The sequence below is a fragment of the Tiliqua scincoides genome, chromosome 4 (assembly GCF_035046505.1).
Source record: "Tiliqua scincoides isolate rTilSci1 chromosome 4, rTilSci1.hap2, whole genome shotgun sequence".
NCBI classification, from domain to species: Eukaryota; Metazoa; Chordata; class Lepidosauria; order Squamata; family Scincidae; genus Tiliqua; species Tiliqua scincoides.
In genome coordinates, this window is record NC_089824.1 from 161,031,529 (window position 1) to 161,052,908 (window position 21,380).

The 21,380-nt window shown below is 45.1% G+C and overlaps 1 protein-coding gene across 1 annotated transcript in view; it reads right to left on the reverse strand.

The window, feature by feature from the left end:
- Window positions 1-3,192: 3,192 nt before the first annotated feature.
- LOC136647748 (cytochrome P450 4B1-like) overlaps window positions 3,193-21,380 on the reverse strand; it is a 30,670-nt gene continuing 12,482 nt past the window's right edge. The window contains exons 4-12 of the mRNA XM_066623495.1: window positions 17,606-17,733; window positions 17,276-17,400; window positions 12,439-12,590; window positions 10,684-10,790; window positions 8,707-8,897; window positions 6,993-7,126; window positions 6,224-6,288; window positions 5,067-5,149; window positions 3,193-3,364 (exon numbers count right to left, since the gene is read on the reverse strand). Of these exons, the coding sequence (XP_066479592.1) occupies window positions 3,193-3,364; window positions 5,067-5,149; window positions 6,224-6,288; window positions 6,993-7,126; window positions 8,707-8,897; window positions 10,684-10,790; window positions 12,439-12,590; window positions 17,276-17,400; window positions 17,606-17,733 (1,157 nt within the window). The remainder of the gene's footprint in view (window positions 3,365-5,066; window positions 5,150-6,223; window positions 6,289-6,992; window positions 7,127-8,706; window positions 8,898-10,683; window positions 10,791-12,438; window positions 12,591-17,275; window positions 17,401-17,605; window positions 17,734-21,380) is intronic.

The following is a 21,380-nucleotide window of genomic DNA, read 5'->3' on the forward strand; positions in this document are numbered from 1 at the left end:
ACAGTCACACACTGTCTGGTTCTTATAAACCTCCCTGCCTCTCTTCTGTTCTCAGACAAAAATCACCTAAATGGGTGCTGCATGTCCAAGAAGACCCACAGGCATCCTGAGAGCTTGCGTGGAGGTGAACCACTCACTTTGAAACGGGCAGTGATTCGCCACCTCCTGAAGAAGCCCTCCCTGGATTCCACTGTGTTGGATAACTACCGGCCAGTCTCCAACATCCCGTTTCTGGGCAAGGTAATTGAGCGGGTGGTGGTGTCCCAACTCCAGAGGGTCTTGGATGAAGCGGATTATCTGGATCCTTTTCAATCTGGTTTCAGGCCGGGCTTTGGGACGGAAACTGCCTTGGTCGCCTTGGTGGATGACCTACGCCGGGGACTGGACGGGGGAGTATGTCCCTGTTGGTCCTGCTGGACCTCTCAGCGGCTTTCAATACCATCGACCATGGTATCCTTCTGGGTCGATTGGCCGAGTTGGGAGTTGGAGGCACTGTTTTGCGGTGGTTCCACTCCTACTTGGAGGATCGTTCCCAGATGGTGGTGCTAGGGGATGCCTGTTCGACACCCTGGCCCTTGAGGTGCGGGGTGCCACAGGGCTCAATTCTGTCCCTCTGCTATTTAACATCTACATGAAACCGCTGGGGAGGTCATCCTGGGGTTTGGAGTGGGGTGCCATCAATATGCCGATGACACCCAGCTCTATCTCTCCTTTCCTCCAGACTCCAGGGTGGCGGTTGAGGGCCTGGAGCGCTGCCTGGAGGCAGTGAGAATCTGGATCGGGGCTAACAAGCTGAAATTTAAATCAGGATAAGACAGAGGCTCTCCTGGTTCGGAAATCCTCGATGCAGGTGCTGGACTATCACCTTGCGCTGAATGGGGTTGCACTCCCCCTGAAGGAGCAGGTCCGCAGCTTGGGGGTCCACCTGGACTCGCAGCTGCTCCTGGATTCCCAGGTGGCGGCTGTGGCTAGGGGGAGCTTTTGCTCAGCTTCGGCTGGTGCACCAGCTGCGGCCATACTTGGATTGTGCAGACCTGGCCACAGTGATCCATGCCTCAGTGACATCGAGGTTAAATTACTGTAACACACTCTATGTGGGGCTGCCCTTGAAGACGGTTCGGAAACTGCAACTAGTGCAGAATGCGGCGGCCTGTGTGGTTACTGGAGGTAGGCGGTTCGACTCTGTCAGTCTGCTTCTCCAGCAGCTGCATTGGCTGCCCATTCGTTTCCGGGCCCAATTCAAGTTGCTGGTTTTGACCTTTAAAGCCCTATACTGCTCTGGGCCAGGTTATCTTAGAGATCGCCTACTTCCGCACAATCTGGCTCGTCCTCTTAGGTCATCAGTGAAGGCCTTTTTGCAAGTGCCACTGCCTAGGGAGGTTACGTGGGGCGGCGGCAAGAAATAGGGCCTTCTCCGTAGTGGCACCAACGCTATGGAACTCCCTTCCCCTTGACTTAAGAATGGCTCCCTCTCTTGAGACTTTTTGTCGAGGCCTGAAGACCCTTCTGTTTAAACAAGCCTTCTGAGTTCTCGGCCTTTTTAACATCTTAATCTTTTAATCTTTAATCTTTTAATATTTTTTACAGGCCTGGTTCTTTTATGATTTGCTGCTGCTCTATGCTCTTTTTACCTGACTATTTTTTATCTGACTGCTGTTTTTATGATATGTGTTAATATGTTTTTATTTGTTTTAAATTATGTTTTTAATCTGTTTTAACCTGTTGTAAGCTACCTTGAGTCCCTTCGGGAAGAAAGGCGGTGTAAAAATAAAGTTTTATTGTTGTTGTTGTTGTTGTTGTTGTTATATTCTTGGTAGAGAAAAAGGGTCAAAGGACAGGCATGCAGCTGGTGTTTTGCTTGTTGCTTTACCTGCTAACAAGCTTTCATTCCAAGGTATACAGGTAGATTGCTCCTTATTCGGACATCTGAAATCTAGACTATTCTGAAATAGATATTTCAGACAGATATTTTTGTCTAAGATTTGTTTGCTGTAGTGTGATCATTAGATTCTTAGAAGGTCTTGTGCTCATTCCTCTGTATAGATACAGGCTGCAAGTTCTGTTTTCTGCTCCATGGTGTGTACCTGTACAGATATTGTTGAAAAATATCAGAGGCCTATAGAAACCCATATGGGTAACAGTGAAAAGAGCAAGAGGAAGCATTGCTCATTTTATTTAAGCAATTATTCTGAAATCCAGACAAATCTGAAATCAGACACCTTTCATCCCAAGCAGTCTGGATAAGGGATACTCAACCTATATTATAATACAGTATATAGTACTTTTGCTAAGCACTTAGTTAGATTTGTCCTTATCAGTGGGGTGGGCTATCTATACCAGAAAAGCACCAGTGCTTCACCATTAGATTTGTTCATTAAATATATTGATACTCACTACAACTCCACTTATGTTGTAATGCTTCATTATTTTATGCAATACAACTTGTAGTTATGGCAGTAATCACATCAGATATATGTGTTTTGTCATTTTATGTATCTTTGTCTGGACTTTACAATGGTTTGCAGCTTGCTGTCCATACCCGCTTATTGAGTGAATGCTTATATTGTAAGTTACTCAATAAATGTATCCTTGTAAGTAAATCTGGATCTGACAAACTCTGACAAGGAGTTTGTTAGGCTTCTTGGCATCCCACAAACCTTTCAGCCCATAGGCAGGGCACACAAGGACATAAATGAGACTCAGCCCAAATCCTAACCAACTTTCCAGCACTGGCATAGCTGTGCCAATGGGACATGTGCTACATCCTGCAGTTGGGTGGCACTCATGGAGGCCTCCTCAAAGTAAGGGAATGTTTGTGCATTGCCTTTATGTCGGTGCTGGAAAGTGGGTTATGACTGTGCCCTCAGTCATTCAGGAGCTTGCTTGCAGACTCTGTTTTTGGCTCTGTGGTTTAAGTCGTGCTGCCCCGTAACACTGCCTATCCCTTGGTAAATGATCACTTGGTCACCTCCTTCACTTGTGCAGGAATGAGTTGGTAGGTAGAAGCAAACTTGCAGGCCCTTCAGCTGTTCTTCAATACAAAATGTGGCCACAGTTAAAAATTAATTGCAGATCAATATTCCATGGCTTCAAAATGTTCATTGCCAAATGATTTAATTGAACAACCCAGGAAATTGTCACTTTCTCTGCTTTCCTCCCCTATCAGCACTTGCTTCCTCTGCAGTGTCAATATCACACCACTTTCTCCAAGCGAAGGTGTATCCCGTTCTCAGAACGCAAGACAATCTGAGGGATAGGAATTGGGGGTGGATTAGTAGGATCTGGTGAAAGCTGAAATCGGAGCAAAGTCATGGCCAGAGCCACTTTCAGTTCATTCATGGCAAATTGCTGCCCAATGCAGTTCCTGAAAAGACAAGAGAGCTGGTTACAAAAGGAAACTTCTGCCCTGATACTCTTTTCCAAATGTGTAACTTTCCTCTGATCTCCTTGGGTCAAGAGGAATAGCATCTTTAACAATACCTAACTAAATTTGTCTAATGCCACCATGGATCATAAACCGTCCAATAAGTCAGCTTTAATACTGTACTTAAAACTGCAAAACAACTATTTACTGGCATTATTTTTAAAGTAAATATTCCTAAATTCAACAAACATATACCTTGTATCATTAAAACCATTTGCAATACAAGTTCTGTCCTTTACATGATTGAAAAGATGTTTTCATTTCAATATAAGAAGTCCTGTCCAGTCTCTCTCTGATAAGAATTTTAGGAGTCCCTATAATTTTTGCCAATTTCATTTTAATTGTGACTAAAAGCTTTTGAGCTATGACTCTACTTGTGTTGGAAAGGTCAAAGGGTTCTTCTTAATTTGTTGTAAGTTATCCCTTCATTACTCTGATATGGAAAAGCCAATCAACACAACAGGCTAGATCAGTGGTTCCCAAACTGTACAGGAATTTGGGAACTGGGGTAAGTGCTTGAGGGGGAGGGGCGAAGACAGCAATGTGATCACCACAATCATGTCACTGCCAGGACCAAAAGGGTTTTTTTGAGACTTATATACCTGACAGCACCAACCCTCCAGTTGGTGCAGGGAACCCACAGACCCCTTTGCATGGCTTCCCAAGCCTCCAAAATGCTAAAAATAGCAATTGCGACTCACTTCTGGTTTTGTATTGCAAACCGGCTCACAACTGCAGAGGAGTCTGCAAGCTTCCTGTACTATCCGGAGGGCCAACCCTGTCAAAGTCTAAAAAAATATTTTGGCCCCGACAGCAATGCGATTGTGGTGACTGTGTCACTGTCTTTGCCAACACCCTGCCCTTTAAGGGAGCAGAGATAGGGTTTCCCTGGCTGGGGCATCATGTCTTCCCAGTTTGGGAACCTCTGGGCTAGATCAATGTTTTTCAGATTCTTCCTGTCTTAACTTCCTTATCTCGCCATCTTGCAGTCTTGCCTGATCTCTTATACCTCTACAACCAAATCCCTCAATCTGGAGGTGTTCCCTTCTCTGTTATCATTGATTTGCTGTTACGATTTCAAGGAAGATGGGCAGCTTTGGGTCTGGCAGGTGAGTCTCAAGGGGATTTTGGAGATCACCCAATTGAATATTTGGTTCATTGAAGTCAGTATTGTGCAAGTCCATGTTGAATAATGTCAGCAGATCAGGCCTGAGAAGGGGAATAGGATACAGCATGTACCACCAGCACCAATCCTGACTCTCCCAGGCCCATTCCGCCCAATCCCTGTCCCCATTGTTTCCCTCCCCCTGCCCTATTTAACCCCCAGTCCAGCCCCCACCCCAACTCCACCCTCGCATTGCACAGTGCTAGACTTACCTGCTCCAGCAAGGGTCCTCTGCTGTGCTCTGGCTTTCCCACTGGCACCACAGGATACTGTGCTGGTGCAAAATGCTTTATGGCACTTTACAACAGGTTGTGCCAGCGGAGCGTGTGCTCCACCGGTGCTAGTAATGAATAGGATTGTGCCAAAAATTTCAGAATGTGTTACTGCAGGAACTGCCCCTATGTAACCAGTGATTAGTTGTCCATGATGTCTCATAACCTATTGGATATTCTGATGTCTATATTATACAAAGTTCACCTTGGTCCAGCAGAGAAAGGCAAGAAAGCATGGGAGTTTCGGCTAGCTGTGTTGTCTGGTGAAAACCGCAGAGGGTCAAATACCTAAAGTAAATAACATGAGAAAATTTTTAAAAACCTCTTTATAAAAGTATTTTTCCCCCAAAATATAATTTTCTTTTTCTCTTTTTTGAAGTCTCACTGAAATGCCATAAAAAAGAGTGAACTCCCTACGTCAGCAGTGCTCACACCGTGGACCATGACCAGATTTTTGGTGGGTTGCAAAAGGAAAAGCTGACAAGGAAAAGTATTGAACCCTGTGGAAACTGAAATGGAGCTGCTTGTGGGTGTTTACTCATGAGTAGGCAATTGTGACTCATTTCACTTTGAAGGGCAGGAACACAACACCACTAGAAAGGAACACAACTGAAAGGAACACAACACTACTAGAATGGTCCCCATCTGATGAATGCAGGCCCAAAAAACAATCAGCTTGGAGGGGGAGAAGGAAGTCCCCCCCCTCCAAGCTGACAAGAAAAATGTATTGAGCCCTATGAAAAGCTAAACAGAGCCACACGTGTGTCTACTCTCAAGTAGGTGATGATGCCTTTGCTATTATTGAAGATCCAGCAAAGGGGGATGAAAGATCACCAGAATGGTCCCAATTTGATGAATGTGGAGCTCAACAAACTCTCCAGGAGTGGGTCCCCCCAACCATAATAAAAAGAATTAAAACAGAGGCTTGAGCAGCTAGTAAAGTTTTTTTTTTTATATACTCATAAAGACTCATAAAGCTAGGCGGGTCCTGATAGAGTGTCATTTTAAAAAGTGAATCCTGGTGATAAAAAGTTTGGGAAGTACTACCCTAATTCACTGTATACTTTTGGTCATTTGGGGAACAAGATCCCAATGTTTCTCATTGCAAGGGTCAATCCAGTCTTGGATTCATTTGTTACAAGTGTCCCAACTCGATTGATGTAACTATCAAATATGGAGAGCTATGCTAATATCTAAACAGGGACTTCTCAGTTTGCTAAGAGGTGGAAAAGGATGTAATTTCAAGCTCCTTTTCAGTTCTGTGAGATGCCATTTGTAGTGTTCCTGATTTTTTTAGGCCTCCAGTTTGACCTAGCCAGGACAAGCTTGTAGGTAAATTGTTGTAATGTTAAAACAGCATACCTCTGGATCATTCCATATGGCAGGGTTCTTATGGATGAGATGAATGCTTAACACAACCCAAGCTCCTAGGAAGCAGTTAATGTGAGAAAGGAATTGAGTTTAGTTTAGTTTTTATGGTTATGTCCTACCTTTCCTATAAATTACAACCCAATACCATAATTACACAACATAAACATAAAAAGCATTTAAAATACAAGTACAGATTGCAGAATAACATGAAAAGCACAAGAGATAAAATCAAGAAGCAAAAACAGATGAGTCCAAAGTATAATTTAGCTAATTAAAACCAGTCTTGCAAAAAGGAAAAGCTTTCTGTGTTGGTTTTAAAAGTCAGCACCACTTTCAACCACCAGGAGGCTTCAGAGCCACCTTTGTTTCAACTACTTTCACTCAATTTTCCTAAATGAGAGTTAATGCCATTGTATTTTCCTTATGAATGAAACTACATCAAAAAGAATATACATCAGATTGAAAAGTGGCTCTTTTCCACTCTCTATACAGCATTAACAATGTTCACAAATGATGCAATCAAGAATAAAAATGATCCACCTGTGTGATTCTCAGAAATGAGTCTGCCAAGTTCAATAGCACCGATTCTTCTTGAATCTTTACGTTCACTGGAAATATGCTCCAAAACTAATAACAGCACTCTAGCTACTGAACTGACTCTCTTCTACATAGATGTCAGTTCTGTCAAAGTCAACATGTGCTGTATCTAGATATCTAGAAAGAAATTATGTCCAAAAGGAAAAAATGAAAGGAATTGCACCTTCTGGTAAGCTCCGGCCATCAAAAAATGTGATGGGTTTGTTGAGCTGCCGGGACACTCCTGATACGGGAGAGTAAAGGCGGAGGCTCTCTTTAATGCACATGGTGCAGTAAGTCATCTCACTGAGGTCATTCCTGAAAAAAGGCAAAGACAGAGTGAGAGCCTAATCCTGTCCAACTTTTCAGCACCAATGCAGCGGCAATGTGGCCCTGAGGTAAGGGAACATTTGTCCTCTTACCTTGAGGAAGCTTCTTTGACTGCCCCAACCACAGGATGCAGCACACACCCTGTTGACAATACTGCATTGGCGGTGGAAAATTGGACAGAATTGGGTCCTGAGTCAGTCAATAAGCAAAATCTGCACAGGAGGCATTCCACTTGGCAACACTGGTTGTATTTTCAGACACTTTCCTAATGATTCCTAGCATGGAGATTGCGTGTTTCACAACTGCTATTCAACATGACTCAATGTCCCTTTCCTGGTTAGTCACTGACAACTCTTATTGCATCAGTGTTTAGGATATTTTTGTTGTGGGGAAAGTGAGCCCTTGTCTTCATGATCTGAACTGTCTGTTTCTGGAAAAATGGATGGGAGAGAACAATGTTCAATGAAGTATTCACCTTTATGAACTTATTTTTGTTTAAGGGAAACTTCCTCATTTTAAAGGTTTTGGGGGAAAAGCCTTCTAGCAAACTCTAGTAAACACTAACAGCCCAATCCTACCTTAGGTTCCCTGCACTGATGCAGCAGCACCTGCACAGACTATGCTGCGTCCTGTGGAAGGGGGGGAGGGAGTTTAGCAGGAGGAAAGTCTACTCAGGGTACTGGGTCAGCTAAGAACTGCAGCAGCAGTATCACTGATACTTATCAGCAGATCAGGCCTGGAACAGGATAGGATATGGCACACACCGGCGCCACTGATTCTACCCGCCTCAGAGGCCCGATCAGCCCGCCCCTGCTTCCTTTTCACCCCCACCCCCACCCCCATGAAGCCTCTCATGACCTCTTACCTTTCTCACTCACTGCTCATACTTTTCATCTCATACTTTTTCATACTTTCCTTCTTGCGTACACTGAATGGTAACTGCAGAGCACAGCGGAGGCAGCAAAGTACTGAAAAGTAACCATGGCTGGGGAGGCTATGAGAACCCCACTCTGATGCTTGGTTTTAGGAATGCACAAGAGCCATGAACAATGGAGGGCTCAGGCAATCTCTAGTGCTGGGGTAGACCAGGGAGAATTGAACTGGGCTGGATGGGTCCTTCCTGCCACTCAGTGCTATTCCTTGCTGTATCCATAGTTTCCCAAAGCACATGTATTAAGTGGTTCTCAAAGTCCTACTTGGACGTTGAGGCCACAGTATTTGCAGAGGCAAGGGATTGCTGTAGCAATCACAGTGCTGCCTCAATCAAGGGGCTTGTAAACATAACTGGGGGGTAGCTTGCAGCCTCCTCTGTAGGCCTCCCTGCTGCTCCAAACTGCTTTCTTTGGTGATTGCACCCATCCCCTGCACCCTCCAGATGGCCAACGCTACCCCCCAGGTATGTTTACAAGCCCCTTGATCACTATAGCACCATGATTGCTATGGTACTGTTGCTGCAGTCATTATGGGCTGCTCCCCTTAAAAGGAAATGGCCTGGTTCTCCTGGCAACCCACCAGTTTGAGAACCACTGCTCCAATCCTTGCATTATTATGGAGACAGGAGAACTCACCACTGAATGGTGTCACGGTCCCCCATAATGGCCTTTATCTCCTCCCTGCATTTCTGCTGGTGTTCTGGGTTTTGGGCCATACAGTACAACAGCCAGGAGATCCCACTGGCCGTGGTATCGTGACCCCCAAACATGAAAGTATCCACCTCAGCCTGGAGGTCTTCATCTGACAGTGGATTTCCCTTGTCATCCTAAAAATAAAAAAACTTTATCAGTTGGGGATTTTGTCCAGGAATTCACTGTACTGGTCTGTTGTTGCTGCTACACATTATGGTGAAATTTGGTACGCACCAGACTACATGGTTCGCAACAGTTAATTTATAGGCGGTGGGTTTCCTCTGCATGTAATATAAATTTTCATCATCTTTCTATAGGAACTGGAACTAACAGAAGCAAAACAAAAGTAATGCTTTTGTTTATGTTTTTTTTTTGGGGGGGGGGGAGATATCTTCAGGAAAGGAAAAGAAAAATGAAACTTCTTCCTTAATGGTATTCCTAAATTAAAAACCTGCCATATTTGCAGGTTTCATTTGGGTTGAAATAAGTGTTTAATTCTATGTACACGCACACAAAATCCTACAGATACACATTAGAAAATGCAACAAGTAATAAAATGGTGTTCATCCCCTTCAGTTCTGGGCATCAAATCCAGCCCAAGCAACCAAAGTTTCACATCTCTTCTCAAACACACGCTTTGGCTTTCATGTGCTCCAGGGCAACAAACTCTGGAACAGCCTTGAAGAATGTTGCCAGTGCACACAGTGTACTTTAAAAGCACAGAGAGGCCATTACTGTGAGGGTCATCTTGGTTGTCCTCAGAGATCAAGAAAGAATGCAGGGGAAGATGCAGTCCTATACGTGCTTACCAAAGAGCAAATTTCATTGAGCACACTAGGGTATACTTCTAAATAAACATGTATAGAATTGCACTTTTAATTATGTTGGGTCAAAGATATTTGGGACCATACAGATCAAAACAAGAAATTTGACAGACAGCTCCTAGTAAGTAATTGACTAAATTTTAGCTCCAAGGATAAATAGGATACATATATGAACGTTAAGAATTTCTTCCCGGATGATGAGTGGAGGCCACTGTAGGCAAATGTGAACAAGTCTCTTGGTTCTTTCCCTCTACTCTCTCTCTCTTTTCCAAAAATAAAAAATAAAAAAATCAGAATAAAAATTAGGCTGCTTTCTGCATCACCTTACAGTTCCAAATACTCATCAAAACAAATTTCACATGCAGTACATTACAGTAGTCCAGCTTTAAGATAACAAGCTCATGAATGGCAGCTGCAAGTTCATTTGATTTAAAATGTTGATTTGATTTAAGTTGCAAATATTTGATTTAAAAGAGTCACAGGTGGTTCAGGTCATATGGACCCAATCCTGTCCTCTACTATCCTATGCAATGCAGCCACACTGCTGGAGTACAAGCTGCTTCCTATGTTTGGGGGATGGGATGGGGCAACAAAACTGACTGGAAGAGGTTAGTAAAAAAATTTTTTTTTACTTACCTCTCTGGAGGTGCAAGGCTGTCAATGGGTCTCCTTGGACCTACACCAGCTATTTTACTAGTGTAAGTTCAAGGAGAGGCAGGGGACATGTTAGACCTAGAAAACAGGAATAAGATTCCAGCGTGCGTTGCTGCCACTGACATCTGCCCCCTCCTGCCCTCAACATGCGCCCTGCCCTCCTGGTTCCCCACCCTGAACTTCCCCCAAACCACCTATGAACTGACCCCGCTGACTCCTTACCTGCTCCAGCGCGGACTGAATTCATCACTGGTGGGTAATGGAGCCTCTGGCTATTTGCATAGGGAGTTCCAGTGTGCACAACAGCAGCACAACATTTACAGCTCCACCGCAACACTTATGACAGTGGAGCAGGAGTTCCACAGTCACAAACGCCCAATAGTATTGGGCAGCGGGTCTAACAAGTTGGACTGTGGAATTCAAAGTTTTCCCCATTACTTACTTTGGCACAGAGAAGAATGTCAAGAAAATCCAGGTGTCTTTTCTTCAGAATTTTTTGGAGTTCTGCCTCATCCTTTAAAGATTCTTTTCTCCCCTTGATGATCTCATCTGTGTTAGAAAATAGTTTTCATCGTGTTAAATTAAATTAACAGAGATGTTCACGGTGCCAAGGTGAATTTCAAAATAGCAATATCTGCTATATATGGATATGCGGTTGTTTGCTGAACACCTGTGCATATGACACAAGAAACACCCTTCTTGGTCAGGCTAAAGGCCCATTTAGACAACCTATTTCGCATGGTCGCCCATCAACCAGCTCAGGGAAGACCATAAGCCAGCACAAAACACATACTTTAGTTAGGATTCAATCCTAATGAGGTCTACTCAGAAGTAAGTCCTATTTTGTTCAATGGGGCTTACTCTCAGGAAAGTGTGGTTAGGATTGCAGTCTTAATCACATTTGTTTCCATACACTGGTTTGTAATTTGTAGCCTCTGTATATTTTATATCCAGCCAATTCATATACACTTACTATGTACAATTCCTAGCAACATCTTGTCCGAATTCAAACTCAGAGGAATAAAATTTTGAAGGAGAATTTGTAACTGTAACCTCTGAGGAAGGCATTTTGTTAAACTGCAGTGGGCAATGCATTTGAAAGTGCATTTCAAATGAAATAGCTAGCTTGACAAAACAGCTAGCTTGACACAACTAGCTGTAATGCTAAACAGGAAGCTGAAGTTAACCATTTCTTGTTTAACATTGGAGCTATTTTCATTCACCATTCAAGCTGCTGCCAGCCTTCTCTGTAATGCTATAACCTATAAGCTTAAATGCCTATAGAGACCTGTTAAAACAAAAGCTTTCCCAGTAAGCTTTTTAACAATGTTAATGGACGCCAGGGAGGGGCGTGTGCGGGGAAGTCCCTGATCAGCAGATAACTGAATCTGCAGATATGGGATCAGCAGATACGGGGTGGGGGGGCCTGTCTGTATTAATTCTTCTTCAGCTACCAGTTGGAGGTTTGCCTTGTTTTGTTTCTTGGGCCCTCTGGGGATTGCCTTCATTTTCTTTATTCTAAAGAAAGTGTGTCCACTTTGGAACCTATAAAACAGCCATTTTCAACCACTGTGCCATGGCACACTGGTGTGCCGCAAATGGTCTGCAGGAGTTTGGGGTAGGTTCATTTATTAATAGGGTCTTTGGGGGTTGTGGGCCCCCCACCAACAGCATGGTGTGCCTTGTCCATTGTCAAAAAACTGATGGTGTGCCTTGACAATTTTAGTTCCTTATCAGTGTGCCATGAGACCAAAAAAGGTTGAAAACCACTGCTATAAAAGCATAACACTGCATAAATTCACTCCTATTACTCCTATTACTCCAAATTTGAAGATATAATAATGATACTAATAATACAGGTATTTATATACCGCCTTTCTTGGTCGTCAGATTTCTCCTCAGACTTTATTCAAGGCGGTTTACGTAGGCAGGCTATTTAAATCCCCGTAGGGATTTTTACAATTGAATGAAGGTTCTATCTTTCAAGAACCACAACATTTCAGATGTTTCTTTCTGATCTGGTATCACATTCTGGCCTCCACCCTCCCACGCTCAGAGCAGATGGAATAACTCAGCTCAGCTTGTCAGCTGCTTCAAGGTTGCACGGTGCCAGTGGCCTCGAACTGGCGACCTGCAGATGTTATCTTCAGGCAAACGGAGGCTCTACCCTCTAGATCTGACCTCCTGCCCAAAGTACCTGTATGGAGGTGAGCAACTTGACATGCCTTCCGGAACTGAAATCCTTGTGGGGTGAACCAGTAAGTCAGGTCACTCTGACCCAGGATGTTATACGTTCTGCTAAATACCAAGGAGCAAAGATCAAAAACAGCTTGAACATAAGAATTCTTCCTGGGGAAAACAAGACATAGAATCACCAAAATAGAATCTGACCTAGAATTTGACCATGGTCTGGGACCATGGCCTAAAGACTCAAGACCACAATTGAGCATAGGACTGTGGCAGCTGCTTTACACTGTGTTCAGACCATTGGTCCAGTACCTTGTTATTGTCTACACCAGAGGTCTTCAGCAAGTGCGTTAGGACTCAGAAGCAGGTCAACACTGCTTCAGATACAGTAATAGAAAACCACATGGCAACTGATCCACCTTGCCTACTTGAAAGGGAGGAGGATCCCCCCCTGACAAGTTGAAGAGCACTCATCTACTCTTGGATAAGAGAGAAGAAGGCCACATTGCAGATCATGGTGAAATATTTGCCAGCCAACAAGTGACATGTAGAAGGAATGTGACATATGTGGCTAGGCTGTGTGTTTCACAACTGTGAACTATTATTTGGAATGAAAATCCAATGTTCATGAAAGCCTGCTGATCATTGGGAGGGCACCAGGATGCAGGTCTCTTGTTATCTGGTGTGCTCGCTGGGGCATTTGGTGGGCTACTGTGAGATACAGGAAGCTGGACTAGATGGGCCTATGGCCTGATCCAGTGGGGCTGTTCTTATGTTCTTATGCAAGGAGCTCCAGGGTCTCAGGGAATGCGTCTGCTCCCTTGAAGCCTTGGTGGCCGACCTGGAGAAGCGCAGGCAGGCAGAGGAGGACCGTGGGGAGACTTCAGGGGACGATCAGGCTTCGTCCCAACCTCAGGCGTGCAGCTCCTCGGCTGCCCGGGTGGGAAGTCTCAGGACTGGAGGACGTCATCCTGGAGAGGAGGGAAACAATCCCCTAGGGGGGACCCCTTCTCCAGGGGATGGGCCCGTATCCGAACGCACTCGGGATACTCCTCGGCGGGAGGGAGGGTCGGGGGCTTCTTGTAGTGGGGGATTCAATTATTAGAAACATAGAGAGGGGGGTTTGCGACGGATGTGAGGACCGCATGGTGACTTGCCTGCCTGGTGCGAAGGTTGTGGACATCACTTCTTGTCTAGACAGGCTAGTAGACAGTGCTGGGGGAGAGGTAGCGGCTGTGGTGCATGTCGGCACCAACGACATGGGCAAGTGTAGCTGGGAGGTCCTGGAGGCCAAATTTAGGCTTTTAGGCAGGAAGCTGAAAGCCAGGACCTCAAAGGTAGCATTCTCTGAAGTGCTACCTGTTCCACGCGCAGGGCCAGCTAGGCAGGCGGAGATCAGGGGTCTCAATGCGTGGATGAGACGGTGGTGTAGGGAGGAGGGGTTTAGATTCGTTAGGCACTGGGGAACTTTTTGGGACAAGCGGGGCCTGTACAAGAGGGACGGGCTCCACTTGAACCAGAATGGAACCAGACTGCTGGCGCATAACATTAAAAAGGTGGCAAAGCAGCTTTTAAACTGATCCCTGGGGGAAGGCCGACAGGAGCCGAGGAGCATCCGGTTCGGGACTCCTCATCCCTATAGGATGAGGATGGGGAGGTTAGAGAACAACAAGACAAAGGCAGAGTAGGAGAAGAAATTGGGAAAGGTAGTGTGATGGGATGTGATAGACGGTTTGGCACAATGAGAGGATGCGGGGACAAAGGAGCGAATAAGCAGCGCATCCTGGGGCATTCCGTGCGAATGCCCGAAGTCTACGAGCAAAGGTGGGAGAACTGGAATGTCTGGTGACAAGGGAAAATATTGACGTAGTGGGCATAACGGAAACCTGGTGGAATGCGGAGAATCAGTGGGATACCGCAATCCCGGGCTATAAACTCTACAGGAGGGACAGGCAGGGGAGTGTTGGAGGTGGGGTGGCCCTTTATGTGAAGGAAGGGATAGAATCCAGCAAAGTAGAGATTGAAGGTGGGTCCGACTCCACCGTAGAATCTCTGTGGGTTAAATTACCAGGCTTGTGCAGCGATGTAATACTGGGGGCGTGCTATCGTCCTCCAGACCAGAAATCGGATGGGGACCTTGAAATGAGGAAACAGATCAGGGAGGTGACAAGGAGGGACAGGGTTGTAATCATGGGGGACTTCAATTATCCTCATATTGACTGGGTCAATTTGTGTTCTGGTCACGATAAGGAAACCGGATTTCTTGACGTGCTAAATGACTGTGGCTTAGATCAGCTAGTCACGGATCCCACCAGAGGACAGGTGACTCTGGATTTAATATTGTGTGGTACGCAGGACCTGGTTAGAGATGTAAACGTTACTGAGCCATTGGGGAACAGTGATCATGCTGCGATCCGTTTTGACGTGCGTGTTGGGGGAAGAATACCAGGCAAATCTCTAACAAAAACCCTTGACTTCCGACAGGCGGACTTCCCTCAAATGAGGAGGCTGGTTAGAAGGAGGTTGAAAGGGAGGGTAAAAAGAGTCCAATCTCTCCAGAGTGCATGGAGGCTGCTTAAAATAAAAGTAATAGAGGCCCAGCAGAGGTGTATACCGCAAAGAAAGAAGGGTTCCACTAAATCCAGGAGGGTGCCCGCATGGCTAACCAGCCAAGTTAGAGAGGCTGTGAAAGGCAAGGAAGCTTCCTTCCGTAAATGGAAGTCTTGCCCTAATGAGGAGAATAAAAAGGAACATAAACTGTGGCAAAAGAAATGTAAGAAGGTGATACTGGAGGCCAAGCGAGACTATGAGGAACGCATGGCCAGCAACATTAAGGGGAATAATAAAAGCTTCTTCAAATATGTTAGAAGCAGGAAACCCGCCAGAGAAGCGGTTGGCCCCCTGGATGGTGAGGGAGGGAAAGGGGAGATAAAAGGAGATTTAGAGATGGCAGAGAAATTAAATGAGTTCTTTGCATCTGTCTTCACGGCAGAAGACCTCGGGCAGATACTGCTGCCCGAACGGCCCCTCCTGACCGAGCAGTTAAGTCAGATAGAGGTTAAAAGAGAAGATGTTTCAGACCTCATTGATAAATTAAAGATCAATAAGTCACCGGGCCCTGATGGCATCCACCCAAGAGTTATTAAGGAATTGAAGAATGAAGTTGCAGACCTCTTGACTAAGGTATGCAACTTGTCCCTCAAAACGGCCATGGTGCCAGAAGATTGGAGGATAGCAAATGTCACACCTATTTTTAAAAAGGGAAAGAGGGGGGACCCGGGAAACTATAGGCCGTCAGCCTAACATCCATACCGGGTAAGATGGTGGAATGCCTCATCAAAGATAGGATCTCAAAACACATAGACGAACAGGCCTTGCTGAGGGAGAGTCGGCATGTCTTCTGTAAGGGTAAGTCTTGCCTCACGAACCTTATAGAATTCTTTGAAAAGTTCAACAGGCATGTGGATGCGGGAGAACCCGTGGACATTATATATCTGGACTTTCAGAAGGCGTTTGACACGGTCCCTCACCAAAGACTACTGAAAAAATTCAACAGTCACGGAATTAGAGGACAGGTCCTCTCATGGATTGAGAACTGGTTGGAGGCCAGGAAGCAGAGAGTGAGTGTCAATGGGCAATTTTCACAATGAAGAGAGGTGAAAAGCAGTGTGCCCCAAGGATCTGTCCTGGGACTGGTGCTTTTCAACCTCTTCATAAATGACCTGGAGACAGGGTTGAGCAGTGAAGTGGCTAAGTTTGCAGACGACACCAAACTTTTCCGAGTGGTGAAGACCAGAAGTGATTGTGAGGAGCTCCAGAAGGATCTCTCCAGACTGGCAGAATGGGCAGCAAAATGGCAGATGCGCTTCAATGTCAGTAAGTGTAAAGTCATGCACATTGGGGCAAAAAATCAAAACTTTAGATATAGGCTGATGGGTTCTGTGCTGTCTGTGACAGATCAGGAGAGAGATCTTGGGGTGGTGGTGGACAGGTCGATGAAAGTGTCGACCCAATGTGCGGCGGCAGTGAAGAAGGCCAATTCTATGCTTGGGATCATTAGGAAGGGTATTGAGAACAAAACAGCTAGTATTATAATGCCATTGTACAAATCTATGGTAAGGCCACACCTGGAGTATTGTGTCCAGTTCTGGTCGCCGCATCTCAAAAAAGACATAGTGGAAATGGAAAAGGTGCAAAAGAGAGCGACTAAGATGATTACGGGGCTGGGGCACCTTCCTTATGAGGAAAGGCTACGGCGTTTGGGCCTCTTCAGCCTAGAAAAGAGACGCCTGAGGGGGGACATGATTGAGACATACAAAATTATGCAGGGGATGGACAGAGTGGATAGGGAGATGCTCTTTACACTCTCACATAATACCAGAATCAGGGGACATCCACTAAAATTGAGTGTTGGGCGGGTTAGGACAGACAAAAGAAAATATTTCTTTACTCAGCGTGTGGTCAGTCTGTGGAACTCCTTGCCACAGGATGTGGTGATGGCGTCTAGCCTGGACACCTTTAAAAGGGGATTGGACAAGTTTCTGGAGGAAAAATCCATTATGGGGTACAAGCCATGATGTGTATGTGCAACCTCCTGATTTTAGAAATGGGTTATGTCAGAATGCCAGATGCAAGGGAAGGCACCAGGACGAGGTCTCTTGTTATCTGGTGTGCTCCCTGGGGCATTTGGTGGGCCGCTGTGAGATACAGGAAGCTGGACTAGATGGGCCTATGGCCTGATCCAGTGGGGCTGTTCTTATGTTCTTATTTTCTGTCATTGCATAGTGTACCCTGAGCCAATAAGAGTTAGGAGGACCTTTCTCTCCAAGAAGTTTGTCAATACTGACCTGTCCATTTGACAATTGCTGCTGTGACTGAAGGCACATTTCATGATGCTGTCAAGAGTCATCAAGCTCACATGTTCAAAGAGCTCCACTGATTTCCCCTGTGTGACCAGCTGCTCCCATTTATCCTAAGTCAGTGAGAAAAATAGTTTAGAGCTCATCCTGCCTCACAAGCTCTCCAAGAGTGCAAAGCTGCTTTTCTTGGTCCAAATGAACAGTGTGACTCTAGAAAAAGCTCATTGAACAGAGCATCCTGACAAGGGAGATGTTGCTTCTGGGGTTCCATAACTGACTAGAGAGCAACAGTCACAGAACTGGAGAAATGGCACCTACCAGCATCACTTTTGTCGACTCTGCCATCAGTGTGACGTAGGGTTTCAGAATTGTATAATGGAAACCTGGAGTCAGTAGTTTTCGATGCTGAACCCACTTCGGCCCATCGAGGACCAACAAGCCTTTTCCTGAGGAATACAGGAATCCGTGATCACTTTAGGCTCCACAAATACACTATGGAATTCCCTCCCCTTTGAATTGAGAGCAGCTTCCTCATTATTAGCATTCCGGCGGAGCCTGAAGACTTTTTTATTCAGGAAAGCCTTCGAGGCACTATAAGGGCTGCTGTTATAAATTTGTCTTTTACTGCATGCTATGTATTTTATCCATGTATTTTATCTTGTTTTAATTGTTTTAACTGTTTTGTATTTTTAATCTTTATCTGCTGTTTTGTATTTTTAACCTGATTGTTAGCCACCTTGGGTGCCCTTTGGGAGAAAAGCGGAATATAAATCAAATAAATAAATAAATATACAGTCTTGAGATCATCAGAGGAAACAATCTTCTGGGGTTATCTGAACTTTATTTTTGCACTGGAATTTCTTTGCCAGATCTAGTTCATCTTCCGTAAGTTCCAAGCACAAAAATGGGATAAGGAGTAGACTGAACTAGATTTGACTTCAATCACGCCACTGGCCCTGACCTGCAATTTAGCTGGTGCAAGTCCATTTAACCCAGGAAGGTGGCTCAAGGCCAAGGAGAGGGATATCGGCAGTGGTGCTACCACTGATGCTATCCCATTCCTGGCCTCAATCTACCCTCCTGCCTGCCCCCAGGCTCTTCCCTGTTCCTGCTCCTCCTTGCCCCACTCCGTCTACTCCCCCCCCACCTCTGTGTTGACTCACCGTTCCTGAGGCTGTTGTGAGGCCACTGGCACGTGGTGACAGCCACTTACCTCTTGCAGTAGAGGCCCAGCTGGACAAAACAGCTTGTCATGTTTTAAAACACCATCGTTCCAGCAGCGTGAGGCTCCCATACAATTGGGCCTAAGGTCTTATGAATCTGAGTACCTTCTAATATTTCTTGAAATTAATATTTCTAAAGGCTAGCAATTTTGCTCCAGGGTTTGTTTTCTTGCTTTCAAAATCTCCCTACGTCTGCTTCTAAGACCAAGATAAAATCAAGATAGCTTTTCGTAATGTGATTACCAATCAGGATGAAGTTCAAGGAATAGATTGTGCCAACAGCTATAAACCTGATATTACAAGATTCTAACACAGGAGTGTCACATGAAATGAGTCATATGAAATGTCATATGAAATAGGCCAAACAGTGAGCCTGCTGAGGGCCAGAAGTGACATCATTAAGCAGGAAGTGATATCATTAAGCAGACGATGGCCAGAAATTAGCACTTTGTTCTAAAGTAGGAACTCGTCAGCTGCAAATGACAGAAGAGAAAATATTTAAATCTCGATTATATTTGCAAGATATGGAAGAGCCCAATTATCACACAGTTCGCTCTTTCAGCAGTGCAGCTTCTGCAAAGGAGTCACTATGCAGTTCAGAAGCTCATGATAATTAGGGTCTTGGCAGTGTCTCCCTCCCTCCTCTTGGTCTGCTCTTTCCCCCATATTGTTCCTTGCCTTCTGAGGCCTCCTTTGTCTCCCCCTCAGAGGTTTGGTAGAAGCAGTGCTACTGAAAGGGCTACTGAGAGAGCCCAATTATCAGCTGGACAAAGAGCTTCCAAGAGCTATATCCAGCTTGCGGGCCTTATGTTTGACACCCCTGTTGTGACTTGTGTGTCTCTATACTAATTATTAGAAGCCACTTTGGTTTAAGATAGAAGAGCAGAATAAAAGTCAGTTAAAACGACTAGCCAAACATATTCTTCCAGAGACCTCAAATAACACTTATACTGCAGCTCTTATACACTTATACATTGACTTATATGTCAATGTATTTTGCATTCTCTCGCTCCCTAATTTTGAAAATGGGGGTGACATAGGGAGGAGGGTCAAACAATCAGTGGAACAGATTGCTGAGGGAGATGGTGGATTAAGAATAGAATCACCCCACTGAATCAGGCCAAAGGCCTATCTAGTCCAGCTTCCTGTACCTCACAGTGGCCCACCAAATGCCTCAGAGGTTGCACATACCCATCATGGCTTGTAACCTGTGATGAACCTTTTCTCCAGAAATTTATCCAGTCCCCTTTTAAAGGCATCCAAGCCAGATGCCATCACCACATCCTGTGGCAAGCAGTTCCACAGACTAATTACACAATGGATTACACAATGGAAACATATTTTCTTTTGTCTGTCGTAACTCTCCCAACACCCAATTTTAGTGGATGGCCCCTGGTTCTAGTGTTGTGTGAGAGGGAAAAGAACATCCCCCTATCCACTTTATCCATCCCCTGCATAATTTTGTATGTCTCAATCACCTTTCACCCACTGGAGATCTTTAAGCAAAAGTTTGACAAGCACCTGCTGAAGGTGGCCAACCTTGTCCCTCTAGGACAGGGGTGGCCAACCCACAGCACACCATGTGCCACTTTTTAACGTAGAGAATCTTGAATGTGCCACTCCACCTTAACGTTGCTTTTAGCTATTACCATTATGGCTAAATAAAGCCTCCAGGTTTAAGGGCAGTATATCTCCCTTACCAGAAGTGCCAGAAGATACAGAGCAAGAAACATGGGAGTACTTTTACCTATTTAGGTCTTTCCGGATAATACCTAGTTATACCTAATAAATACCTAGTTATTATTATTATTATTTCCACAGACAGCTGGCTGACTGCTGAAATGGTCAGAACGGTGTCCTGCATGGACCTTCAGTCTGCAGGACCCATTCTGAGGTCCACAAAAGTTGCATTCATTGCCCTTTTGAAATGCCCAGCCCCCCTCTGTCTGCACACCTTCTCGTTTTTCAAAATGGGATCTTAGCCAGGATCTGTTTGTGGATGATTTTCCCAAAGATGGTCTCTCCACCTGGTTGGGCCACCTGGGCTTTTCTGATCTCATCGGCCATCTTGGCACTGCTCCACTCACCCCCACCGCATTCCACAGCCTACCCCAGAACTTCTTGAGTAAGCAAGTGACCCAACAGCTATCGGAATGCAGCTCTCTAGCATCTGCCCTCTTGAATTTCTCTCCTGTCCATCATTCTTTTCCCACCTTTCTCCCCATTTTCCAACCAGAGCAACTCAAGCTGCCCTGAGTGTGCCCACTGCAGCACTAGAAACTTGGACGCATGCTGTATAAGGAGTAGCAAAGCTGTAAACTGCTGTGGTAGTTTCTTTGTTATTAATTTAATGTGTGTTTTTTTTTCAAAAATATATGGCAACTTTGCCTGTGCCACTCAGAAAGTGTCCATGTGCCACAGGTTGGCCACCCCTGCTCTAGGAGGATTTCCTTGTAGGTCCTTTCCAACTCTATGATATGAAGTGGAGTTTGTAAGTGATATGTAAAATGAAGTTCTGAATGTGCACACTGATTATCATTCCAATATCTTCATGTTCCAGGGGGATTGTGTGTTGCCTTGAGTAATATTTTGCATTTTCTTCCCTCTAAAATCAGGTGTGGAAGTTAGAATTCACACCATAACCGTAGAACTGTACCCTGAAAGCATAGAGCAAAATTTCATTCCAATATCTCTGTGCTGAACATGTTAGAGCACAATCCTAACCCCTTATGTCAGTGCTTTCCAGCACTGGCATAGTGGTGCCAATGAGACGTGTGCGGCATCCTGCAATTGGGTGGCACTCACAGAGGCCTCCTCAAAGTAAGGGAATGTTTGTTCCCTTACCTTGGAGCTGCATTGCCCTTATGTCA